A 24,581-nucleotide genomic window follows, 5' to 3' on the forward strand; every position below is an offset into this window, starting at 1 on the left:
TTTTGAACTCAATGCAATCTTTAATCTGTTAATACTTGTTATATAGACCCTAAGATATTTTATTACAGAGTTTTTAATTAGTGAAAAATTCACGAATACCATAGAGAAAATATTAGGCCCTACCCAGCATCAGGCCCTAGTCCAGCATCAGGCCTTCCCTCACCATCAGACCATCCTGCAGCGCCAGCACCCCCCCCATCATCAGACCCTAGCCTAGCATCAGTCCCGCCCACAGCATCAGACCCTCCCCCGGCATCAGACCCTTGCCCCAGTAGCAGGCCCCCACCTGTCAGATGCTCCTGAGCACACTCAGGCAGCCCCAGAGCAGCACGAACAATAGCTCTTGCAGGCGGTGCATCTTTAGGAATGACCTGTGGGGCAGCAGCAGCTGGGGTCTGTTGCAGGCCCAGGAGAGGCAAAGAAGAGGCACTTGTGCCAGAAGCAGTGGTGGGTGTGGGCACGCTCCCCAGCTCTGCTTCCTCCCTGTGGGGGCTTTGCTCTCCTGCCTTCACACGTGGTCACGCGAGGGCCCCAGGGCTGTGTCCTTCCAGATTCACGGTCTCCTTGGTATCTCAAGCCCAAGTCCTGAGTCGCGTCCCAGTCTGGCGTGGCAGAGGGCTGGGAACACACAAGCACAAGGGCTAAAAGGATCGCAAGGGGACAGCCGGGCCCCAGTGGGTGGCAGGGCAGGGGCTGAGGGTGGCTGCCCACAGAGGGCCCCACAGCAGCCCTGGAAGGAGAGCAGCGATGCCTTAGCTCACTCGGGGACGTTGCCCAGCCTCAGCACTCAAGAGATGTTACCGCCAGCAGCTGTGGGGACGCAGGAAGCCTGGTGAGGGACACCACCCCACTTGTGCCGTGTGGGTGGGCACTGCTGACCATGGCCTGTTTTCATTCCAGTTCCAACTGTCCCTCCAAGGGCTGACGGGCTCCTCTTCCGAATGGCACAGATATTATCTTTATGTGGGTGAACGCATCCCTGTTGGTTTCTGTCGGCACTGTGGTCGGTCATCGTGTGTTTTTCTCTTTACAACCTGTGCTTGCTGCTCTGCCAGTTTAACTTATGAGCAGCCCTTATTTTCTGCATTTCCTAGTTGTCAGCGCTCACTGGAGCCTTCCAGGTGGCGCTAGTGGTAAAAATCCTGCCTGCCAATGCAAGAGATAACGAGAGACGTGGGTTAGATCCCTGGGTCAAGAAGATGCCCTGGAGGAGGGCATGGCAACCCACTCCAGTATTCTTGCCTCGAGAATCCCATGGACAGAGGAGCTAGTGGGCTACAGTTCCTGGGGTCGCAAAGAGTCGGACACAACTGAAGCACTTTCGCACACACTCAGGTTTTAATTCAGTCGCTCACTCGTGTCCGACTCTTTGCCACTCCGTGGACTGCAGCACTCCAGGCTTTCCTGTCCTTCACGATGTCCTGGAGTTTGCTCAAAGTCATGTCCATCGAATCAGTGATGCCACAGAACCATCTTATTCCTGTTGCATCCACCAGAGAGGTGGCTGGAGCTCGGCAAAGTGCACGGTCCCACTGTGTGGGTGTGAACCTGCCTTCACCACTCCCTAACCGTGTGAGCATCACTGTGTCCTCCTCTGTAAATCGGGAGGTGGCAGCACCTGCTTGGGAAGGGGCACACACAGCATCTGGTATATAATCAATGCACCATCCATCTCAGCGGTGTATTTATTAATAATAGGGATAGCTTTTAATAACCTGCTCCTTTTTCTCTCTTGTCACTTAACTGTGCTAGAGACCACATCTCTTTTACTTACCCCTGTAAATCCCACACCCAGCACAAACAAGACACTCAACCAATTTCTGGCTGAAGAGGCAGGAACATACTCTGTCTTCAAGGAGATGAAGCAGAGCGCGATGGGGGGCTGATGATAACACTGCGTGATGAGGAGACCCCAGGAGGCCCTGCGTGGCTGTGGGGTGGGGTGGGGGGCATGGGCAGAACCCCTGATGAGCTCCTGGGGATGGGGGAGGTGGCAGGAAGGAGGGGGAGGGCTGTTCCTTGTAGGGTGTCTACAGATGGTACCTCAGCCCTCACTGATGAGCACTTGGGCAGTTTCCAAACACTTGTCACTGTTCTGGAGAAAACAATCATTGCCCAGCTCCTACTCAATCAGTTTTGTAGAGTATGTTTCTAGCATTGGAGTGTAAACATCTGCTTTATTCATTCCATGCTCCATTCATCCACCCATCTAGCCAGCCATCTGTTCATCCATCCATCCACTCACGAATTCCATCCACCCATCCAGCCAGCATTCTGTTCATCCATCCATCCACCCATCCACTCATTAACTCATCCAATCATCTTGGACCCGCCGAGAAGACAGACGTCTCCTCCGCTCTTGCTCCCAGGAGGACACCCAGCGTGAGTGACAGGAGCCTCGTGGGGACGACGGGGGAGACACAGAAGGGACACGCCTGCAGGCCCTCCTCCCTCTGAACGGTGAATCACCCACCTGGTCCTGACGCCTCCTTGCCGGGGAGTCCAGGCTGGCCCTTTCCCTTCTTCCCAAACAGGCGGCTGATGGAGGACTTGATGCCCTTCTTTGGGGCTTTGTGCAGAGAGGCCTGGCTGCTGGTGCTGCTGCTGGGGTTGCTCCCAGGGCCGTCCTGAGAGCCTGTTGACCTTCGGGGAGAGAAAACGGCCTTGAACCGGCGCCCTCGTGCAAACACACACCCGTCCACAAGACCTACTTACTGATAGAACCGGCCACCCAGCACCAACCGCGCCTCAACCTCACAGCAGACAGTGGAGTCTCCTTCACCAACCACACTCCACACGAGCAATGCCAGCTCCCGGCCACAGACAACCACCCTGGGAAGCTAAGATTCGCTGACTCAAGCTCTCCCCCGAGGAGGGCTTCACTCCAGACCAGCTGGTGCAGAGGGCGCTCCGACCCTCCCTCAGGGTCGCCGATCGGCAGGTGACGACGCTCCCAGAGAAGGCGAGCTCCCTCGCTCTGGGCAGTTCCCTCCGCCTCCCGCAGGGTGACCGTCCCCGGCCGCGGCAGGAGAGTGACTGTCACCGTGCAGGGCTGCTGGTCAGGTGACCACACGTGCCCTCCATCGAGTGCTGCCTGCCTCAGGACGGGAGGTCAGCAGGTGGTGGTCTGAATGAGGACAGTGTCAGTCACAGGAGGGGACAGACAGCCTCCTGAGAGGAGACCCTTGAGGAAAAGGGAGGAACCCTCAAGAGCAAATCCGAGAGGCATGGGGCCGTCACCGTCAGGAACGCGCCCGGGGCTGGGCAGACCTCTAGCAAGAGCAGGAAGAAACCTCCCACGGGAGTCAATCCGTAGAGACGGACGTTTTCTAAAATCACTGAGGTCCCTGAGCTCTTCTCCCCCAGCACCTGAAGTTCACCACTAAGCATAGGCACCTAATCCAGTGGGATTCCTTTAAAATCATCCTTCCAACTCTTTCAAGACAAGAGGCGCAGGGCTCCTGAAACTGACAACGAGGCGCCCAGGCCCCTTACCTGCGGGCGTCCCTGATGTCCTCGTGGCTGGCTGCGTGCCGCGCCCCCGTGTGCAGCCGGTCCAGCCGAAGGGACTGCGGCGAGGGGGGGGTCGAGGTTTCACATCTGATGGTCGTTTTGTCATCTAGTACCTCTTCTGGTAAAGCTGGCAGCTGAGGGAGTGAGGTAAGCGTAAAACTGAGTGACAACAGACTTTGTCGAAAAAGGCAATCCACAGGCTTTACATTATAACCAGAAACTTATTTGAAAATCTATTAGCTATGCTTTCTGCCAAGTCCAAAAAAAGCCTTGTTCTAGCTTAATGCCATCTTAAAGGACTGTCTTGTTCAAGAGAAGCGGGGCGGTGGGGCAGCGAGAGCCCCCGACTGAGTGCAGAGACCCAGGACGGGAGCCTCCCTGCAGCCGGGCTCCGCCGTCCCTGGAATCCAGCGACCAGATGGCCCCACCGGGCAGGACGGCAGAGTGATGCCGGCACCGTGATCCCTGCATGGCATGAACTGCCCTGACGAGGACTGTGCTCATCGCCAGATGCTGCTCAGAAGCACCACTAGCAAGAATAAGAAAGCTCTCAGCAAACCCATCCAGACCTTTCTATTTGAAGGAGAAAAGGAAACAGATTGTACCACCACCCAAGATCAGTTTTAGTGATGACGCAGGTTACCGGAACCTATGACAACAAATGAAACAAAGAAAAGGTACCTAACCCCTCCATGCGAACACCATGTGTCTGGCTTGTATTTCTCAGTAACATATAGACTGAGGGCTCACACTGAAGTGCTTACACGCAGCTTGAGTGTAATTTGCTCACTGTGGTTTACATAAAGCACCCCTAAGTCTTCATACCCCACGTCCAAGGTAAGAGAAACCCAAGTAAGACGGTAGGTGTTGTGAGAGGCCATCAGAGGGCAGACACACTGAAACCATAATCACAGAAAACTAGCCAATCTGATTACACGGACCACAGCCTTGTCTAACTCAATGAAACTAGGCCATGCCGTGTGGGGCCACCCAAGATGGACAGGTGATGGTGGAGAGGTCTGACAGAATGTGGTCCATTGGAGAAGGGAATGGCAAACCACTTCCGTATTCTTGCCTTGAGAACCCCATGAACAGTATGAAAAGGCAAAAAGATAGGACACTGAAAGATGAACTCCCAAGGTCGGTAGCTGCCCAATATTGTACTGCGGATCAGTGGCGAAATAACTCCAGAAAGAATGAAGGGATGGAGCCAAAGCAAAAACAATACCCAGTTGTGGATGTGACTGGTGATAGAAGCAAGGTCCCATGCTACACAAAGCAATATTTCATAGGAACCTGGAATGTTAGGTCCACGAATCAAGGCAAATTGGGAGTGGTCAAACAGGAGATGGCAAGAGTGAACGTCGACATTCTAGGAATCAGCGAACTAAGATGGACTGGAATGGGTGAATTTAACTCCAATGATGACTATTATAGATAGATCACTATTATCACTATTATAATAGATGACTATTATATCTACTACTGTGGGCAGGAATCCCTTAGAAGAAATGGAGTAGCCATCATGGTCAACAAAAGAGCCCGAAATGCAGTCCTTGGATGCAATCTCAAAAATGACAGAATGATCTCTGTTCGTTTCCAAGGCAAACCATTCAATATCACGGTAATCCAAGCCTAGGCCCCAACCAGTAACGCTGAAGCAGCTGAAGTTGAACACTTCTATGAAGACCTACAAGACCTTTTAGAACTAACACCCAAAAAAGATGTCCTTTTCATTATAGGGGACTGGAATGCAAAAGTAGCAAGTCAGGAAACACCTGGAATAAGAGGCAAATTTGGCCTTGGAGTACAGAATGAAACAGGGCAAAGGCTAATAGAGTTTTGCCAAGAGAACGCACTGGGCATAGCAAACACCCTCTTCCAACAACACAAGAGAAGACTCTACACATGGACATCACCAGATGGTCAACATCGAAATCAGACTGATTATATTCTTTGCAGCCAAAGATGGAGAAGCTCTATACAGTCAGCAAAAACAAGACCGGGAGCTGACTTTGGCTCAGATCGTGAGCTCCTTATTGCCAAATTCAGACTTCAATTGAAGAAAGTAGGCAAAACCACTAGACCATTCAGGTATGACCTAAATCAAATCCCTTATGATTATACAGTGGAAGGGAGAAATAGATTTAAGGGACTAGACCTCATAGAGTGCCAGATGGAGGTTCACGACACTGTACAGGAGACAGGGATTAAGACCATCCCCGTGGAAAAGAAATGCAAAAAAGCAAAATGGTTGTCTGAGGAGGCCTTAACAAATAGCTGTGAAAAGAAGGGAAGAGAAAAGCAAAGGAGAAAAGTAAAGATATTCCCATCTCAATGCAGAGTTCCAAAGAATAGCAAGGAGAGATAAGAAAGCCTTCCTCAGCGATCAATGCAAAGAAATAGAGGAAAACAACAGAATGGGAAAGACTAGAGATCTCTTCAAGAAAATTAGAGATACCAAGGAAACACTGCATGCAAAGATGGGCTCGATAAAGGACAGAAATGGTATGGACTTCACAGAAGCAGAAGATATTAAGAAGAGGTGGCAAGAATACACAGAAGAACTATACAAAAAAGATCTTCACGACCCAGATAATCACGATGATGTGATCACTCACCTAGAGCCAGACATCCTGGAATGTGAAGTCAAGTGGGCCTTAGAAAGCATCGGTACAAAGCTAGTGGAGGTGATGGAATTCCAGTTGAGCTATTTCAAATCCTCAAAGATGATGCTGTGAAAGTGCTGCACTTAACATGCCAGCAAATTTGGAAAACTCAGCAGTGGCCACAGGACTGAAAAGGTCAGTTTTCATTCCAATCCCAAAGAAAGGCAATGCCAAAGAATGCTCGAACTACCGCACAATTGCACTCATCTCACATGCTAGTAAAGTAATGCTCAAAATTCTCCAAGCCAGGCTTTAGCAATAAGTGAACCGTGAACTTCCAGATGTTTAAACTGGTTTTAGAAAAGGCAGAGGAACCACAGATCAAATTGCCAACGTCCACTGGATCATCGAAAGAGCAATAGAGTTCCAGAAAAACATCTCTTTCTGCTTTATTGACTATGCCAAAGCCTTTGACTGTGTGGATCACTATGAACTGTGGAAAACTCTGAAAGAGATGGGGATACCAGACTCCGTGACCTGCCTCTTGAGAAACCTGTATGCAGGTCCGGAAGCAACAATTAGAACTGGACATGGATCAACAGACTGGTTCCAAATAGGAAAAGGAGTACGTCAAGGCTGTATACTGTCACCTTGCTTATTTAACTTACATGCAGAGTACATCATGCGAAACGCTGGGCTGGAGGAAGCACAAGCTAGAATCAAGATTGCCGGGAGAAATATCAATAACCTCAGATATGCAGATGACACCACCCTTACGGCAGAAAGTGAAGAGGATCTAAAAAGCCTCTTGATGAAAGTGAAAGAGGAGAGTGAAAAAGTTGGCTTCAAGCTCAACATTCCAAAAACTAAGATCAGGGCATCTGGTCCCATCACTTCATGGCAGAAAGATGGGGAAACAGTGGAAACACTGTCAGACTTTACTTTTGGGGGCTCTAAAATCACTGCAGATGGTGATTGCAGTCATGAAATTAAAAGACGCTTACTCCTTGGAAGGAAAGTTATGACCAACCTAGATAGCATATTTAAATGCAGAGACATTACTTTGCCAACAAAGGTCCATCTATGGTTTCCCCAGTAGTCATGTATGCATGTTAGAGTTGGACGGTGAAGAAAGCTGAGTGCCAAAGAATTGATGCTTTTGAGCTGTGGTGTTGGAGAAGACTCTTGAGAGTCCCTTGGACTGCAAGAAGATCCAACCAGTCTATCCTAAAGGCGATCAGTCCTGGGTGTTCATTGGAAGGACTGATGTTGACGCTGAAACTCCAATACTTTTGCCACCTCATGGGAAGAGTTGACTCATTGGAAAAGACCCTAATGCTGGGAAGGATTGAGGGCAGGAGGAGAAGGGGACGACAGAGGATGAGATGGCTGGATGGCATCGACTCGATGGACATGGGTTTGGGTGGACTCCGGGAGCTGGTCATGGACAGGGAGGCCTGGCGTGCTGCGATTCATGGGGTTGCAAAGATTCGGACACGACTGAGCGACCGAACTCAACTGAAGTCTTCACTAAGAGATACTCTTCTATCAACCTAGAGGGCTGGGTTGGGGAGGGAGATGGGAGGGAGGTTCAAAAGGGAGGGGATATATGTGTACCTATGGCTGATTTTCCCTGAGATTTGACAGAAAAGAACAAAATTCTGTAAAGAAATTATCCTTCAATTAAAAAATAAGCTAATTTAAAAAAAAAAGATGATCTCTCCTGGACTCCCAGCTTTTCCGCTGGTCCTGGGTCTGAGGACAGGAACAGTGGTGGCAACAGTGTGGGGAACAGATAAACCCCTTCAGGGTCCAGACAGGTCTCACTTATACATGTGGGCATGTGGTTCAGCCAGGGGAGGTTTTAGGAAGCATGCATGGAAAGTATTTTTATAGACAATGAGTGCGTTGTTTTAACCAACTAACCTGTGCCTTTTTAATGGGATTCTGTAAAGAATACTGATCCACTGCAGCCCCACAGGAGCTTGGTGACAACAAAGTGACTTAGTGCAAAATACAGCTGAACTCGTTTAACAGCAGCTGGATAAACTGTGCACTCTCCCCTGATCTCTAACAACAACCCTCAGACAACAGAAGGCTACAAAAGCTAGAAATTATCCACATGGAACGGAACAGGGATCAATCTCAAATTCAAGTTAAAAGAAGCATTTATAAAAATCAGAAAACAACAAAGAACAGAGCAGGGAAGTGACACACCTGGGTTGACTAGGACTGAATGCAGACAAACACCTGCCTCAAAGTCAGGGACCACGGCCAGGCCCTTCCCCCGGGCCTTGTCCTAAGAAAGGCCTCTGGGTCCCCAGCCTGGCACCCTCCGCCAGGATGGGAGCCCGCCCCACGGGTGCCCACGTGACTCGGATGGGCAGTACCGTGTCCTCAATTAACAGGAGGGCAAAGCAGGCCACAAAGCGGGCAAGCGGCACACCCAGGTCACCAACCTCAGGGTGACGGAGCTAATCTGCTGTGCCCGGCAGAAGGGTTCCTGGGCACTGAGCTGCCTGAACTGGAGCGCGGCTGCCCAAGTCCTGTGGGAAGGCCCCAGGAGTGCTCCATCAGCGGGCTGGGAGCAGGAGAGGGACAAGGAAGGCCAGCCCTCGGGCCACTGGACTCCAACAACAGGGGCTCATCCAAGTGACCCGAGGGGAGAGGCAGCTCCCTCCCTCCTGAGGCTCCCTCCATCAGGGATGCTGTGATGGACAGGAGGGCCTCTGGAGGAAAGCGGGATGGACGGCACCACGGTTAAGTGTCCAGGCTCTGATCAGACCAGTCTGCACCGCACCGCTGGGTATGCGAGCCTGGGCACGGTGCCCGGCCTCTCTAAGCCTCAGTGTCCATATCTGCTGAATGGGGATAACAGCAGCCTGGACCTCACCTGGGTGTCTGCGGGATTAGATGACGGGCTCAGAAAGCACTGGACACGGTGCCTGGCACACAGAGTCTCCTGCACACTGCTACCCACCGTCATTAAATTGGCTTCCCCCAAATCTAATGTCTATGGCTCTGATTCAGTCATTTCTTTTAAGAAAACACTACGTGGAAATTCCATGGTGGTCCAGAGGTGAGGACTTGGCACTTTTACTTTCACCCCGGTCTGATCTCTGGTTGGGGAACTAACATCCCATTAGCTGTGCAGCATGGCCAAAAAAATAAGTAAAGAAAATTTTAAAAATAACAAGTAATACTATGTCTATTATAAATAAGCATGAGATGATTAGAAGGCAAACAAGTGGGAGAAAGGCAAACTGTTACAATTGTCCCAACAAATGACCTATTTCCAACAGAACCATCAGTTCAGTTCAGTTCAGTACAGTTCAGTCGCTCAGTCGTGTCTGACTCTTTGCGACCCCATGAATTGCAGCACGCCAGGCCTCCCTGTCCATCACCAACTCCCGGAGTCCACCCAAACCCATGTCCATCGAGTCAGTGATGCCATCCAGCCATCTCATCCTCTGTTGTCCCCTTCTCCTCCTGCCCCCAATCCTACCCAGCATTAGGGTCTTTTCCAATGAGTCAACTCTTCGCGTGAGGTGGCCAAAGTATTGGAGTTTCAGCTTCAACATCAGTCCTTCCAATGAACACCCAGGATTGATCTCCTTTAGGATGGATTGATTGCATCATCAGCATATTTTAAGTGGTGGGTGAGTTTCATTACTTCCATTAAAATGTCAATTATCCACCAGTACGTAACCACATAGTGTTCATTCACTAACACGATAAGGACTCTAATACTTCACAGAGAAACAAAGGCATGCTAAATTACTAAATAGTTTACCTTTCGACGATGCTTCCTTAACTCACTAGACTGATAGATGCATGCAAAGAAATGAAGAGAAACCAGATTTATTGCGACTTTGAAGCTAAAACTTCAAGAATCAGTACAGGCAAAGACAGTAAAGCAAAAATGACGGCAAACATATAAGTGAGATGTAGATTTAGAGAACATGTAACTGGAAACAGAACAGTTTGTTTGACCACATTAGTTAAATAAGCTAGTCAAGATTTACTAGAGAAACACTATACATTATTCCTCAGGAAGATACAATTCTATTACAACATCATGATTTGTTAAAGCACAGCACTGTGTACAACAAAGGGCCTTAACAGTTGTCTGTTCTCAGCCAAACCTCTCTATAAGTTAGTTTCTCTTAATAAAAAAAAACATGTTATACTTTAAAATAGTAATTTAACTGACGAGGAAGTTGCCGTAATACCTATTGTAACACTGAACAAATCTAACCACCTGTTGGACATTAATGTAAAATCGTTACCTAGAATTTGATTCCAAACTTCTGAAAATAAATTCATTAAAGCAGGTACCCTATGAAAATATGTAAGAATGAAAGCTAGCCTAACAGCAGGTGGAGTCTTCACATTTTATGAACCATAGAAGATACTTTGTGAAAGAGTCTAGTAGAGACATTAAGCATGCAAAAGCTGATGAGATTTACAGTCTCAAATACAAGCACCAACACAGAAAGGATGTTGTGTCAAAAGTCCATTAATTCTACACATAAGAGGATCATTTCTTTAGGTAAGCATAATCTCAGTTATGAATTACACAGGTTCTGTAGTGTATCATCCATCTACATTATGCTTGTAACTGCACAGTGATACAATAATTCAAACTTAGTGCTATGGGGAAAAAACACCATTTAATGAGACATGAAGACAAAGCAGAAACCCGACTAAGGGGACACACGCTGTGGACCCCAGACTGCTATGACCAGAGCAAGTGGAAGGACGGGGGAGGGGAGATGGATGGGTAAACTACAGCCTCGGGGGGGTGCGGTTGTGGGAAGCTGGGGTCTGGATTGATGACAACGAAGCAGACAACAGGATGAGACAGGAAATCAAAACCAATGATGAAAGCAGACACACCGTCAGAGAACTCCAACAACAAGAAAAAACATACAGAACTGTTCTTTTACAAATACTCGGAAAGAAATCAAGCATGAAACCACAGAGAAATCGTCAAAGAATACACACTATCAACTAATTGGCCAGTGATGCAAATTATAAAACCAATGTGTCAAAAGACCACAAGATAGACTAGTTATCACTTCACATGCTGCTAAAATGATTCACAGTTAATTTAATTATATGCTGACTAACAATGCAGCTAACATGAAATGGGTGGTAACAAAAAAAGTGATAATACAAGTGCAGTTACAAAGCAGAGTGTTGTAGACATGATTTCACAGGGTAAACAGCAATGCGCTCAGGAAACCTAAGCTAAACATGGAAGAAAGCAGGAACATGCGCTTCAGAGCTGCACACTCTGTCACCAAAAGCCCTAGGTCGTCATCCCATTTTTAGACGCAGAAGAGTGAGGAAGCCCAACTTCTTCCCTGGGGCCCTGGGGCACCAGGCTTTTAACCTGGTTTCACACCCACAGCTGGCCTGAGCGTGCAGCCAGGTCCAGCAGCAAGCAGACCAGTTTAGATTCTTGGTTTTGTTCCCACCGCATGCCCTGCAGCCTGCAGCCTGCAGCCAGGTATCCCTAGTGAAAAATGTGCTGCGCGGGTCTCACACGCCAGGAGAGCTGCCTATGGTTACTTTCACAAGGCTGTCTGCTCCGTGAGAACAGAAACTTCCCTGCACCTGCTGTGTCCAGCACAGGCCGGGCCCAGCGTTACAGAGGCAGGCTCTGGCTGAGTTCATGATGACGTGCTAAGCCAGTGGTCCAAATATCAAGACTAATTTGTTGCTGTGCGAGTATGGAATGATTAAAGACTAGGCAGTTTTTAAAAATCTTAGCAAATGTACCTGAGTTTCTTCTGGGTAAAAAGAGAAAAAACAAAAAACAAAAAACAAACCAACAAAAAAGAAAGCCAGTGTGCTGGGGGAGGGACGTGGCAGGGAGGAGGCAGACACATACCGGAGTCTTGATGTCCCGCTTGTCTACTTTCCGCGCCGAGCTGTGCCGCCTCCTTCGGGGCTTGGAGCGCCCACTGCTGGGCGGGCAGGAGCCGGCAAGCGAGGAGGCGGGACACAGGTTGAGGGAGCTCGAGGATTTACAACGACGAAGGTTGCCTAAGCTCCCCCTGCCCACCCTGCTCTCAGTCTCCTGGGCCCGCTGCTCCGTGTTCTCCTTCTCTTCTTCGATCAACCTAAAATAGAATAAAACCCGTCACCTGCCTTTGTCAGCAGAGGAACGTGTCTGGACAACAAATTTGGGCTTGCATTCTGTGTCACGATTAGCATATTCCAGGAACAGTTGCTCAATTAACATCTCAGCAAAAAGGTTCAACTTTCCCTCTTTTCAATATTCTCAAACTTAGAATAACTTATCCTTGAGTCTTACAAAGTGGCCCCTGATCATTCTCGTTTGATTTGACTGATTTACTCTAACATTCTGACGGGGCCTGGGTGGCGCCTCTCTCCCTGTGAGGAGATAACCTGAAGTTGACAACCTTTACCTTCCCTGCTCTCCGGGCAGAGATGCACGGCAGTGCCTCAAGTCTATTCCACTGGGAATCAGGAACTCTGTACAATCAAAACAGTGAGCCATGAACAAGCTGGAGTTTCTAAACACAAGTCTCTAGACCAGATGAAGTGCTGAATTGATTTTTTTATTTTTTAGGTTGTCTATGTACAAATGCATCACTTGATGAAGTTCTCCACCAGCTTTGTGTGAGTTTCTGGACTCATGTCAATGTGCTGCATTAACCTAGAATTCACAGTTACTGCTCTTCTCCCCTAATGTCTCGCGGATGATTTTATATAGCAGTTTCAATACTCGATTATGCATATAACATGATTTTCAAAATAAAATACAAGATTCTCGCAGGTCGTCACCTCTCCAGTTTCGCTTCTCCTTATACATCCTGAAAGTTTTTCACTGTTGATAACAAGTTGATGGAAAGAATTTACCATTTACCTCAAGTCAACATGTTACCTAAGGAAAAATCACTTTTACCTGACAACATGCTGTAAAAATAAACATATTAATATGTAACCGTTCCATATTTCCTGGGGGAGGGGGAAAGACAATCTTTCTGAGCTGTCTGTGCTCAAACACGGCCCACAAAGCAGTCTGTCTCAGCGTCAAACGTGCAGGCGGCACCACCTGCGTTTGCTGGTTGTGCCCTTCACCCCTGCCTTTCCCCCGGGCCCCCCGCACTCGGCTGACAGGAACGGGCACCTCGGCCTGGGCTGACGTGACAAGAACAATCTGAGCAGCAGCTCTGCCAGGTCCTGTGCAGGGTCACCGGCCTGCGGCCACTCTGAACGTGGACAAGGGACAGGAGGCAGAGCTGTGCGGGTGTGGCACCAGGCTGGCCTCGGGGCCCCCAGCCACCTGGCTGCACCCAGACCCAAGGCCCCTGCTCGCCATGAGGCGGGCCTTTGGATTCTATCCCGTTTGTAAACTGTTATAACAGCCCAGACGGTGTCTACAGAAAACATCTCACAGACACTGATGAGTTGAGAAGAACTCAAACACATGTCCTTGGACCACTGTCGTACAACAAGCCAATCTTCACACTGGATTAAGTTCAAAAGGAAAATGCAGATCTGAGTGGGAATTTGCCACCCCAAAACCCCAGCTTTTCTGTTTCAGGCGGCTTTTCACCAGAATGTGGGAGGCTCCGAGGGACACACGAGGGCGAACCTTCAGTGCTGGAGGGTGCACGGGCCGCAGGGGACACTGTCACGGCACCTCACCCACCTTGGGGCTCAGAGCTGGTGGGGGGACACCCCACAGCGCCCCCCCACAGCCCTGGCTGACTGAGCTCTATAATCAAGGGCAATCTCGGAACGGAAAATTCTTGAAGCAGACTTGAAGTCAGTTTTCTTACTATGGAACACTCAGCCTTCTCTAAGGAGAAGACAGCTCCTCAGAGAAGCCGAGTTTCTGGGGAGCTGGGCTCGGGCTCACCCACCGGATCTCTTCGTTGATGGTGTCCAGCTGCTCCTGAAGCATCACAGTCAGAGTCTCGGCATCGCCCTGCCCGCTGGGCGACAGCAGAGCGGCCGAGCTGAAGAGGGTGGCCCTGTCGCCCCCGCCGTCAGACAAGTCTGCGTCACTCTCGAACGCCTGGGCCACGTTGGCCGGCACGCTGGCTTGCTGCGCGCGCTCCCAGTCCTTTTCCTTCAGGGTCTGCACCTGGGCACGAGAGGACCACGTCTCGTCAGCGACATTCAGGGCAGCTCAAGTCTATCAGGAACTGAACACAAGTTTACATGGAAGCCCCAACTGTGGATAAACGGGCCATGCTTATGAGACACTGCCATCTCTTAAGCGAGCAGTACTGAAGAAACAGGCAGGAGGAGAATCCACTTCCTAGATGGCCTGGTGACATTCAGGTCTTAGCGTGGATGGAAGGCAATCCTATGAGGTTATTCGCAAGGGTGGGCTGATGGAGTCAGAGACAAACTCCGAAAATTAAAACAATACATCTGTGCCTCCATCAGCCAGGCTGAAGGAAAATAAGAAAAAGAAATCCTTCAGCTCCGCAGCCTCTGGGTCCACCTCAGCGGTCACCACTTGTACTAGTTCACCGAGGAGCGCCATCCTCGCAGGTCCCCAGCCCTCCGTTTTCCAGGCTGGTCTGAACACGCACAGACAGGCGCAAGCAGGGCCAGCAGGGCTGGGAGGGCCAGCCGCCCGCGGGCTGTTCTGGGGGACGGCCCCTCACACCGCAAGGCGGCTCTGTCATCACAGACGTGCGGGAGAGGGCCTGCTGGCCTCCGAGCCGCCCTCCAACTCTCACACCTCACACCCTTCTCTCTGGCACATCTCCCCCCGGCCCACTCTCACCCAGGTCCTGCCTTCTTTCCCAGACATGACCTCAAAGCAGCCAAGGGGCAGCCTCGAGGTGCTGGCTTGCTGGCTCCCTGTCCCCCGCGGCCAGCGCCCTCGCCCCTGTCTTCGTCACGACCCCTCCCCAGGGCTGGGCCACCCCCTGCACTGGCTCCAGGACCACCTGCCATCATTCCTGCTCCTCTCCAGCGAACCAGCTGCATATGGCTTCACCCCCATCAGCTCAGCCAGCACGTCCTCTCCCTTCTCTCACCTTAAAATCGCACAAAGGGAACCAGCAGATTCCTCCTCCAGGGCTCCCTGCAGCGCCCACTGCGGGTCTCTGAGAGCTCCCTGGGAGAGGCCTCTACTGTCCCCCTCCCCGCCCAGTCTCCAGCTCTTTGCAAGCAGGCGGTGTGCCCCGCTCGCAGGGCAGCTCCCGGGGAGCTCTGAGGAACCCATGTTACCAAGCCCCCTCCTCTCCTTGCCCTCCCCCCACCCCAAGCATGTCTCTCCCTGGGCACCAGGCCCCGCCCTCCCTGGGGTCAGTCCCTTGCGCCCCTTCTCAACCTTGGAATGCGGGGCACCCCACAGCTCTACCCTTGCACCCCCTATCTCTCCACGGGCACCTGCCTGGTGACTTTACCTTGTCTGTGCCTTTAAACACCATCTGTATGCCCACGACCCAAGTCCACCTTGAGCCGAGTGAGGCCTCTCCTGGATGCAGGCCGCAACACTCAGCCGCTGACCTCACAGGTCCCCTGGACACCCCATGGGCTCATCCACCTCAACAGGGCTGAGGCCCGTCTCTTAGCTCCCTGCCCTGGCAGCCCTCCTCAGCTCAGGAAACAGGCTCTGGCCTCGAGCTGCTCAGGCCTGAGCCCGGGGTCCTCCCTGATGCGGCCCTCTCTCTCCCTTATCTCCACTTGTTGACAGGACCCTTGATCTATCTCCGAGCGGCTACTTCTCTTCCTGCCTCCGGGTCTCTGTTCAAGGTCACCCTCCTGGAGTCACCTCGCTGGCCACCCTGTTCACACACGATCGTCCCCCCTCCTCAGACAACTCGGGCACTCTGGTCTCCTTTCCCTGCTCATTGCTGTCCGACAGCTGCGTGGGTTTAAAAATGGGTCCACAAATTCTTCCATCCTCTTCCCTTCAAGAGGCAGAGGGGGCAACTCCTGCTCAGCCCCTGAGCGAGGCAGGACTTCGCAGCTCACTCTCGCAAACAGAACTGAAGGTGTGCGGCTTCCGAGACCGGGGCGCAAAAGGCCCCGGGCTACATCCCGCGCTCTCGCTCTCAGAGGGTGTTCTGAGGAAAGCCAGGCCATGAAGAGGTCCACACAGCAGGGACCTGGGCCTCTCCCTACCAGCCAGGTGAGTCTGAAAGCCTGCCATCCAGCCCTGGGGGGCCTTCCCATGTCTGTGCCCTCAGGAGGCCCTGAACCAGGCCCACCTGCAACAATGCACAGAAACGGTGCTCTGTGACCTGCTCACTGGGACGTCACTAAGCTTTGCAGTGATTCCTTACGTCGCAGTGGATCAAGAATGCACACGGGTTTTAATTCACTGCTGGAGTCCTTCTTCTGACGATGTCTGGCCCCAACTAGCTGCTCACTGAATATGGAAGCTCAAACACAGACATGTATGAAAAAATTCATGCCATGAATGAGGCAAAAAGATAAAGGCACTTAAACTTCCAATGAGAATTCTTCTCACTATAAGATGATGGATATGTGTATCCAGTTACTCGTAGGACGATTTCAAAACTGTGCTAATTAGTACCATGCTGGGCCTCGCAGTAGGCCACAAGTTATCAGAATTGGTTCTTTTAAGACAAAAAAAGCATGTCTTCAAAGTAAACTCTTAGCCAGAAAAAGGAAAATGGGAAGACATAAAGCGATCTATCAACGCTTTGTTCCAAACCCATCTCAGGACCGCAGTGTGAGGGTGCAGGTGCCTCACAAGGTGCCCACCAGGGACGGGCAGGGGGCGGGGGGGTCCTTGCCTTGGACGGCTCGTCACGCAGCGCGGCCAACTGGCCTTTCTGGGGGCACCGCAGCACCGCCCCGCTGCCGGAGGAGTCTGCCGGCCCATCCGCCACAGGGAACCTGAAGTCCAGGGCGCTGTCCAAGTGGGGTTGGCTGAAACACACGGGAGACAAGAGCGCTGTTAGAAGGAACGAGAGCTCACTCTGTCAGTCAAGCCAGAGCCTGTCAATTTGGAAAATCGGCAATTTCAGAGAAAAGAGCCCCCGGGAGGGCACTGCCCTCCTGGCTCCAACAGGAACAGGCCGCCTGCTGCCCCGCAACCACTCAGGGCTCAGCCCACCATCTGCAAAACTCCCATATGGGGGGAAGGCAGTGCTGACGCGAGGGTGTGGAGCTGACTAGGACGGGATCAGCTGTCTGGGGCTGGGGCGTCCGTGGTCCCCTCGGAGCCCACCCTCAGGTCCTAGGGCGGGGCCTGCACCTTCTCTGCTTTCTCCTTGGCACCCGCACCTCCCCTCCGGCCCGCGCCTGCTCTGACCTCCCTCTCCCGCGTCATGTCCGTGGATCACAATCACCCGTCTACCTGGAACATTTTCTGCACCGCTCTCAGCGCTTCTAAAGGTGCCTCAGACAACCAGCAGCAGAAAGCCCTGAGACCCACAGCTCCGAGCTGAGCCGCACTGGTGTCTCCCATCAAAAGCAGAGATGAGCATGTCACCACACTCTGGGCGGAACAAGGCCCAGCACAGATGCTCAGGCCCTGAGCACTAAGACTTGGGCCTGCTGGTGCCAGGAGCTCACTCAGGAGGGGCCTGCTGAGAGGCGGTGCGGCCCCGCCTTGACTGTGAGCCGCCTGCACTGCAGGACCGCCCGGGGTCTGCTCAGTCTTGTCTCTGGGAAGAGGGTGGCGCCTTCACCTGCAGGAGTCCCTAAACCCGGGAGACAGAGCCCTCCTCCGAGGACAGGACACCCCAGACGTCTGCAGAGAGGCCAGGCCAACCACTGGCTCAGCCTGCTCGGGTTCACACGCTGCTCTGGTCGACAGTTTTGCAAGGAAAACTGTGCTGTGCTGAGATGGAAATCTGGACTCTCCCCGAGCCACACCTGTCTTCCCTCCCGGCTCCCCTCCTCCTGAGGGAACCACTCCTTTCTCTCCTCGACTTCTACCCAAGGGCCCGGGGCCAGACCACACTTGGGAACTGGGTGGGAGGTACGACACAGTCCCGCTGTGGACTGCGGACACTCGAGGGTCCTCTGAAGGCCACAAAGGTCTCTGGGTGTGTCGCCCCCCCAACCATCACCTACCAGTCCCCTCGTGGAGTGCAGCCTCCATCTCTCTCTCCCTCTTCACCCAAGGCTCTTTCCTCCGGGAGAAGGTCTCAGAGACAAGGTGACCATTTCCACTGGGAGGTCCTGCCAAATACGCCGAGCCTGCCCTGACTGTGAGCCAGCTTTTCTGTCCCCACTCCCTCCCTCCTGAGCCAGCATAGTGCCCCCTACCCAGTCCACACTGCCCGCAAGCCCTGTTCCAAGGCCTCCCTGTGCTGCCAAGTCCCTGCATGAGCCCTTGAGAGCTGCCTCCTGGACACACCCCTCCCTTGCACCAGCCTTTCTGGCTCTGCCTTCGTTCAAATGATATCCCCTTACTCTAGAAGAAGGCTGGGCAGGGGCCCTGGACCGCGAGCATCCCCTAAGCACACAAACACAGAAATATGCGTGTGGGCTCCGAACTGTCTCCTAAATCGGGATTCAAGCAGCAGTCGGTTTCCTACATATGAATGAATGTCACCAGTTAAAGCACTTTAATAACCTTTGCTAAAGTTTCTCTCTTACTTGTGACCATTTTCCATGCAGAAGCCAAAGAAACATTTAAATACTTAATAAGAATTACTGCCGCTACAACAACGAGGAAGAAAAAATCAGGATGCTCAGTAATCTGGTCGCCTCATTCACAAGCCAGGTGATTCCTCCCACCGCAGCCAACGGCAAGTCATGTCTCAGTCTCCGTTCACGTAGAAAAGACTACAGGTCATTAACCTTCTGCGACTTTAAGGAAACATCAGTGTCACAGTCTGTCAGGTCCCTCAAATGAATACACCCATATATCAACTGGGCCGCCCCCCACTTCCAAACCTCCGCCTGTGGTTTTGAGTTTTGTCAATACTGTGACCACCACTCTCCCTGGTACCAAGTTCGACCCTGAGGAACGATGCTTGTCCCTTCCCTCTCGCTGGCCATGAAGCTACAGGCTCCTTGAGGTGCGACCATGAGCGACACCCAGTCATACTGTCCACACTCCAGACAGGCCCTTGTCACACTCAACAGTGCTGTGGGGAGCTGTCCGGGGGAGGGCCCTACCCGTGGTGGAGAGGAGCCCCTCCCAGGATCATCTGGTCCACTTCGGCTCTCAGGGTTTCCAGGTTTTTAATCAGCTGGTCCTAGGAGAGAGCAAATGACACAGCCTGCACCGCTTGCTTTCCGGATGTAAAATGACTTGCACCAAAATGTGCATAACAGGTTACATTAGTTGTTATCTACTCTGAACATTTTAATTCTGAGGAAATGTACTCTAAGCGTCCCAGAGCAAATATAAATAAACACTCAGAACAACAGTAACCCTTATAAACCATAATGAATAAGAAGTTACATCTCAGGTGTAGAAAAGCTTCTGGAGGTATCATGGCAAGCCATGAACAACGATGAAGTCTGTAGAGAGAAGCTGGACTTGGGGCGGGGGCTCGGGTCGGGGGGACAGGACTCACTCTATTGCCCTCGCTCCTCTCACTGCTTTCAAGTGTTTCCATGGAGCTCACATTCATTCCTCTACACCCCACTTCACTTCCTCATGGGGTAAAACAAGTCAAACGGGCCAAGTGTCCGAGTCACTCGACTCTTTGTGACCCCATGGACTGCAACACCCTAGGCTTCCCTGTCCTTCACTATCTCCCAGAAGTTGCTCAACCTCACGTCCAAACTTACATCCATCGAGTCAGTGATGCCATCCAACCATCTCGTCCTCTATCGCACCTACTCCTTCTGCCTTCGATCTTTCCCAGCATCAGGGTCTTTTCCAATGAGTCAGTTCTTTACATCAGGTGGCCAAAGTATTGAAGCTTCAGCTTCAGCATCAGTCCTTCCAATGAATATTCAGGACTGATTTTCTTTAGGATTGATTGGTTTGATCTCAATGAAGTCCAGGGGACTCTCAAGGGTCTTCTCCAACACCTCAGTTCAAAAGCATCGATTCTTTGATGCTCAGTCTCCTCTACGGTCCAACTCTCACATCCATACATGACTACTGCAAAAACCATAGCTTTAACTAGGTGTTGCATTGATGGCAAAGTAATGTCTCTGCTTTTTAATATGCTCTCTAGGTTGGTCATAGCTTTGCTTCCAATGATAATTCATATTCAATTCAGTTCACTTGCTCAGTCGTGTCTGACTGTGCGACCCCACGGACTGCAGCATGTCAGGCTTCCCTGTCCATCACCAACCCCCAGAACTTGCTCAAGCTCATGTCCATTGAGTGGGTGATGCCATCCAACCATCTCATTCTCTGTCATCCACTCTCTTCCTGCCTTCAATCTTTCCCAGCATCAGGGTCTTTTCCAATATGAAAATTCATATGAAAAAACGAAATAATTACCTCAAGCAATTTTTAAATGTAATAACAAAGTTGGCAAGTCTGTGTTTTATAAAATGAGCATCAATTTCATGGTTTAGAAAGCTGTTTTAGGGCCTACTGTATAAAAAAAAATGGAGAGAAGACACAAGAATGATATATTTGAGACTGGCCCTGTGTTAGAAATTGCTGAGGCTGATGGATGGGTCATGGGTATTTATTATCCTACTGCATCCATGTTTGTGCATGTTTGAAATTTTCCATCGTAAAATCTTAAAAAACAGGGTCTTTTCTGTTAAATATTGTCTGTTAAAACAGAGGCTTCTCCAGCAACACAATTCGAAAGCATCAGTTCTTCAGTGTTCAGCCTTCTTCGTGGTGCAACTGTCACATTCATACGTGACTACTGGAAAAACGACAGCTTTGACTCTATGGACCTTTGTCGGCAAAGTGATGTCTCTGCTTTTTAATATGCTGTCTAGGTTTGTCATCACTTTCCAGGGAGCAAGCATTTTTTTGAATCTCATGACTGCAGTCACCGTCTGCAGTGATGTTTTGTGCCCAAGGAAATAAAACCTGTCACAGCTTCCACAATAAGGCATCGGCATTCAAATATTTTTAAAGCAAAACAAAAGTTGACTTTGAATTGGCTTAGTCATAAACAGCATCCTGATCTCAACAGCCTCTGAGCAGCAGTTCTGAAAGTAAGGAAGTACACTCCTGATCGGGAGACACTGAGCTCTCTGCCTAAGCGGGGAGGGAGCCTCACCACGGGTCTCCTGATGGGAGTCAGAACCACTGCCCCCCGGGAGCCCGCGTATGAGGCTCTGCAGTCCAGGCCCAAGAACAAAGGTATGGTGGGGACAGTACTGACCCCTGAGGCTGGACCTGGGATTCCCCTCCATTTTCTGGATGGTCTGTATGGCCGTACGGCCAACCCTTCCAGGAAACCTCTCTCAGGACTCGCTGATGAGAGCCTCCACCATCGCCCTTTCCTGACGCGCCTCCTGCCTAGGAGCAGCCATCCTACACACACACCCTGTCTGGACCAGCAGTTTGGCACATGGCACTCCAGTGCCACGTCTGAGGCAAGCAGCTCCACACCTGGGCACCATGCCTTCAGTTTCATGGGCCCCAGGCTGGCACCCTCAGGTTTGTTTGAGGGGCAGTCGGGAGGTCCACCTGTATCCCGAACTGGCTGGTCAGAGCAACTAGCACCCTCCTTGAACGTGGGGATGCCCTGGCCCCTGCCCACCGCCTACGGGCGACCACCTCTGGCCCTGCTCCCGAGGAGGTGGGTGCCCGGATCAGCATGTGGGGCCACACACGCACCCACTCGACGGCAGAGACGGGAGCAGTGGAGAATGGCAGCACCAGCCCCCGCCCAAGCTGCGTCTCCGGCCCACACGCAGCCTCCCCGGCCCAGACCCAGCCTCCCCGTCAGCACACGCACCGGCTGCAGCTCCTTGTCCTTCTCCTCCAGTTGGGCCTCCAACTGGCGCAGCCTCTCCTCGATGTTGCCGTGTCTCTCTTCCGCCTGCTGGCCAAGAACAGCGTCAGTAACGCTCGCAACGACTCTGTCCTGACGGCACGCGGGCTGTGACCGCAGGGGCAGCAAGCGGGCCATGCTCTGGGCGGACCACTGGCCCCGGGTCCGCGGGGGGCACGCCCGCATGCCGGCTCACACAGCCTGCACAGCTTCGCGTGTGACACGTGGGTGACGGAGGGTGCTGGTGACCGGCTCGTGAGAGGAGACGTGCACCCCCCGCCCCGGGCCCCACAACCTTGGCCGCTTCGCCCTGTCCTCGGACTGCCTGTGGCGAGCCAGCACAGGCAGCAGGCAGCGGCAAGCACAGGACACATGAGGGCCTGCGTTCTACCTTCCTAAGCTGGAAGTTAAGTTCCAACAGTTTAGCCTCCTTATGGGAGAGCTTCTGGAAGACAAAAGGTCAGACTACGAGGCCGACCGGGGACAGACAGCAGAGATGCCAAGGCAGAGAAGAAACCAACCTCGAGAGGAAGATTACAGGCAGAAGGGCGCTCCCCTTGCGGCTGTTAGTGACGCTGCTCTGGGGGGTCTGCCAGCACCTCCCACCGCCAGCCTCCCGCGACCGGCCCTCAGCCGCTCACTGAGCTCCGGGCAATGCTCCCGCAGCCGCGCCAGCACAGGCCCGGCCAGCTTCTCCGTGCCCAGCCAGTGCCCACTGGCAGCGTGGGGCCACGCCTTTCCTGCCAGAAGGACAGTGTGCCTGGCTGGCTGGCTGTGGGGACGATGCCCCAAGCGGCGTCACGTCTCCGGGACGCGGCCTCTCACCCGCCGGCTTCTGGGGACGGCGAGCTGGGAGTGGGGCCCTGGCTCTGCACGTGCCCCGCTGTGACGTCTTCAACAAATGTATGAATAAAGACTTAAAGCTGTGTTCACTGCAGAGCTATTTAAGCCATCTCTTCAACGAGAATGGGATTTTTCTAGGTCTCTATCCTGCTAGGATTTGAGTTGCTGACTGAACTCTTGAGCAGCAGTGACTCGGAGCTGAAGTGTCCCGGGGACACATAGAACACAGGACAAAACTGGAGGGAAATGAACGCAGGGATGACACAGAAGCGGGGACTATCTGACACTCAGGGAGCACTCCCATCTCAGATGGGCAGCATGACCCCCGCGTCTGCGCTCCTTTGTGGACTGAGCAGCATGGGCAGGGGCACGGAGGGACAGCACGGAACAGGAGGGAGTAAGCCTCACCAAACCACAGGAAGTACAAACTTTAATCAGACTGGAGCTCTAACCCTGCCTTTTGTCACAGTGACCCCAGTTCCCAACAGGCTGCCGTGAAGTTCCCTGCTGCTCTCTGCTCTTTCAGTAAAAACGCTAACAAGACAACAGATTCACGTTCAAGTAAAACCAAAGACTCAGGCGTGGAATTCCACAAAATGGCTACACCGAATCCCAAATAATTCAAACCTGTAAGCTGCAGTCACCTCCAAGTTTTAAAAAATGGATTTCCTTCCAGTACCGCTTTTTTACCATGATGTACATCCACACTTTTGAATGCAGTATTTTAGGGGCATAAGACCTTTACACTGGGACTTGATTTCCAACGTGGGAGTTACATGAAAAGGTCTTTACCTTCCTTCCTCAGGAATTCACTACTATAAAAGCCAGACACAGTTCAGTAAAAGCCATTACCCGTCGATGCATAGAATCCTCATTTGCGATTTCATTTTCAAGTTTATCACTGAGGTCGTGCACAGAGGTGGCTTCACGCTGTGCGGTGAGGTAGCATTTCTCAAGGGTAGTGATTCTCTCCTCCATGTCCGCCTTCTGGGCCATGGCCTACACCGGGCATTGCAGAGTAGAAAAGGTAAGTCATTATCACGCAACACTCCGACACACTTAACAGTAAAACAGTTGGACTAAATCCTAAGTTTCAAATCACACATAAAGTTAGCGTCCTCAAAATTAAACTCCTAGACAGGGCCCTTTTCTCAGACTTGAGCAGAAACGTGCCTACTTCAAATGTCACATTTGCCACGACTGGCACCCATCTGTCTTAACTTCTGTCTGGTAACTCGGTTTACCAAGCTTCTTTTCTACATAATAAACCCAAACAGCAAACAAAAAGTATACTAAACTACCCTGTTACTGCAAGAATTCCAGGAGGAAAGGTATCTGGCATGAAGTCAGGACCTCAGGAGTCAGGAGTGTGGTGGGCTACAGTCCACAGGGTCACAAGGACTCGGACATGACTGAGCACGTACGCAGGCAACGCTTTTTAACCATATAAAACTCTGACTTCGTACAGAAAAAATGTATTTACAAAAATTCAAGAAGCTCAAAAGTCAACTAGTTACATAAATACGTGCATCATCCACCTAATAAGGCAGCAAGTGTACAAATCCAGGACGGCCAGGTGGCTGGTACCTTCTCGCCCAGGGCCTCGTGGTGCTCGAAGAGTGACTTCAGTGCCCTGAGCACCTCCACCTCGCTGGTCATGCCGGCTGGGGACGTGCGGAGGGACGGCATGTATCGGGAAACCAGGTACTCCAGGTGCTCCAGCAGCAGCTGCAGGGTGGGGCCAAAGGAGCAC

The 24,581-nt window shown here is 51.7% G+C and overlaps 1 protein-coding gene across 1 annotated transcript in view; it reads right to left on the reverse strand.

Annotated features, from left to right (window-relative positions):
* LOC145506011 (liprin-alpha-1-like) overlaps window positions 1–24,581 on the reverse strand; it is a 26,941-nt gene continuing 2,360 nt past the window's right edge. The window contains exons 3-12 of the mRNA XM_081489587.1: window positions 24,416–24,556; window positions 23,681–23,827; window positions 21,950–22,033; window positions 19,233–19,312; window positions 16,892–17,027; window positions 14,027–14,250; window positions 12,022–12,253; window positions 3,496–3,647; window positions 2,474–2,643; window positions 1–1,146 (exon numbers count right to left, since the gene is read on the reverse strand). Of these exons, the coding sequence (XP_081345713.1) occupies window positions 1,091–1,146; window positions 2,474–2,643; window positions 3,496–3,647; window positions 12,022–12,253; window positions 14,027–14,250; window positions 16,892–17,027; window positions 19,233–19,312; window positions 21,950–22,033; window positions 23,681–23,827; window positions 24,416–24,556 (1,422 nt within the window). The 3' untranslated portion in view covers window positions 1–1,090. The remainder of the gene's footprint in view (window positions 1,147–2,473; window positions 2,644–3,495; window positions 3,648–12,021; window positions 12,254–14,026; window positions 14,251–16,891; window positions 17,028–19,232; window positions 19,313–21,949; window positions 22,034–23,680; window positions 23,828–24,415; window positions 24,557–24,581) is intronic.

The sequence above is a fragment of the Giraffa tippelskirchi genome, chromosome 1, assembly GCF_054371585.1.
Source record: "Giraffa tippelskirchi isolate mGirTip1 chromosome 1, T2T-mGirTip1v1.2.pri, whole genome shotgun sequence".
NCBI lineage: Eukaryota > Metazoa > Chordata > Mammalia > Artiodactyla > Giraffidae > Giraffa > Giraffa tippelskirchi.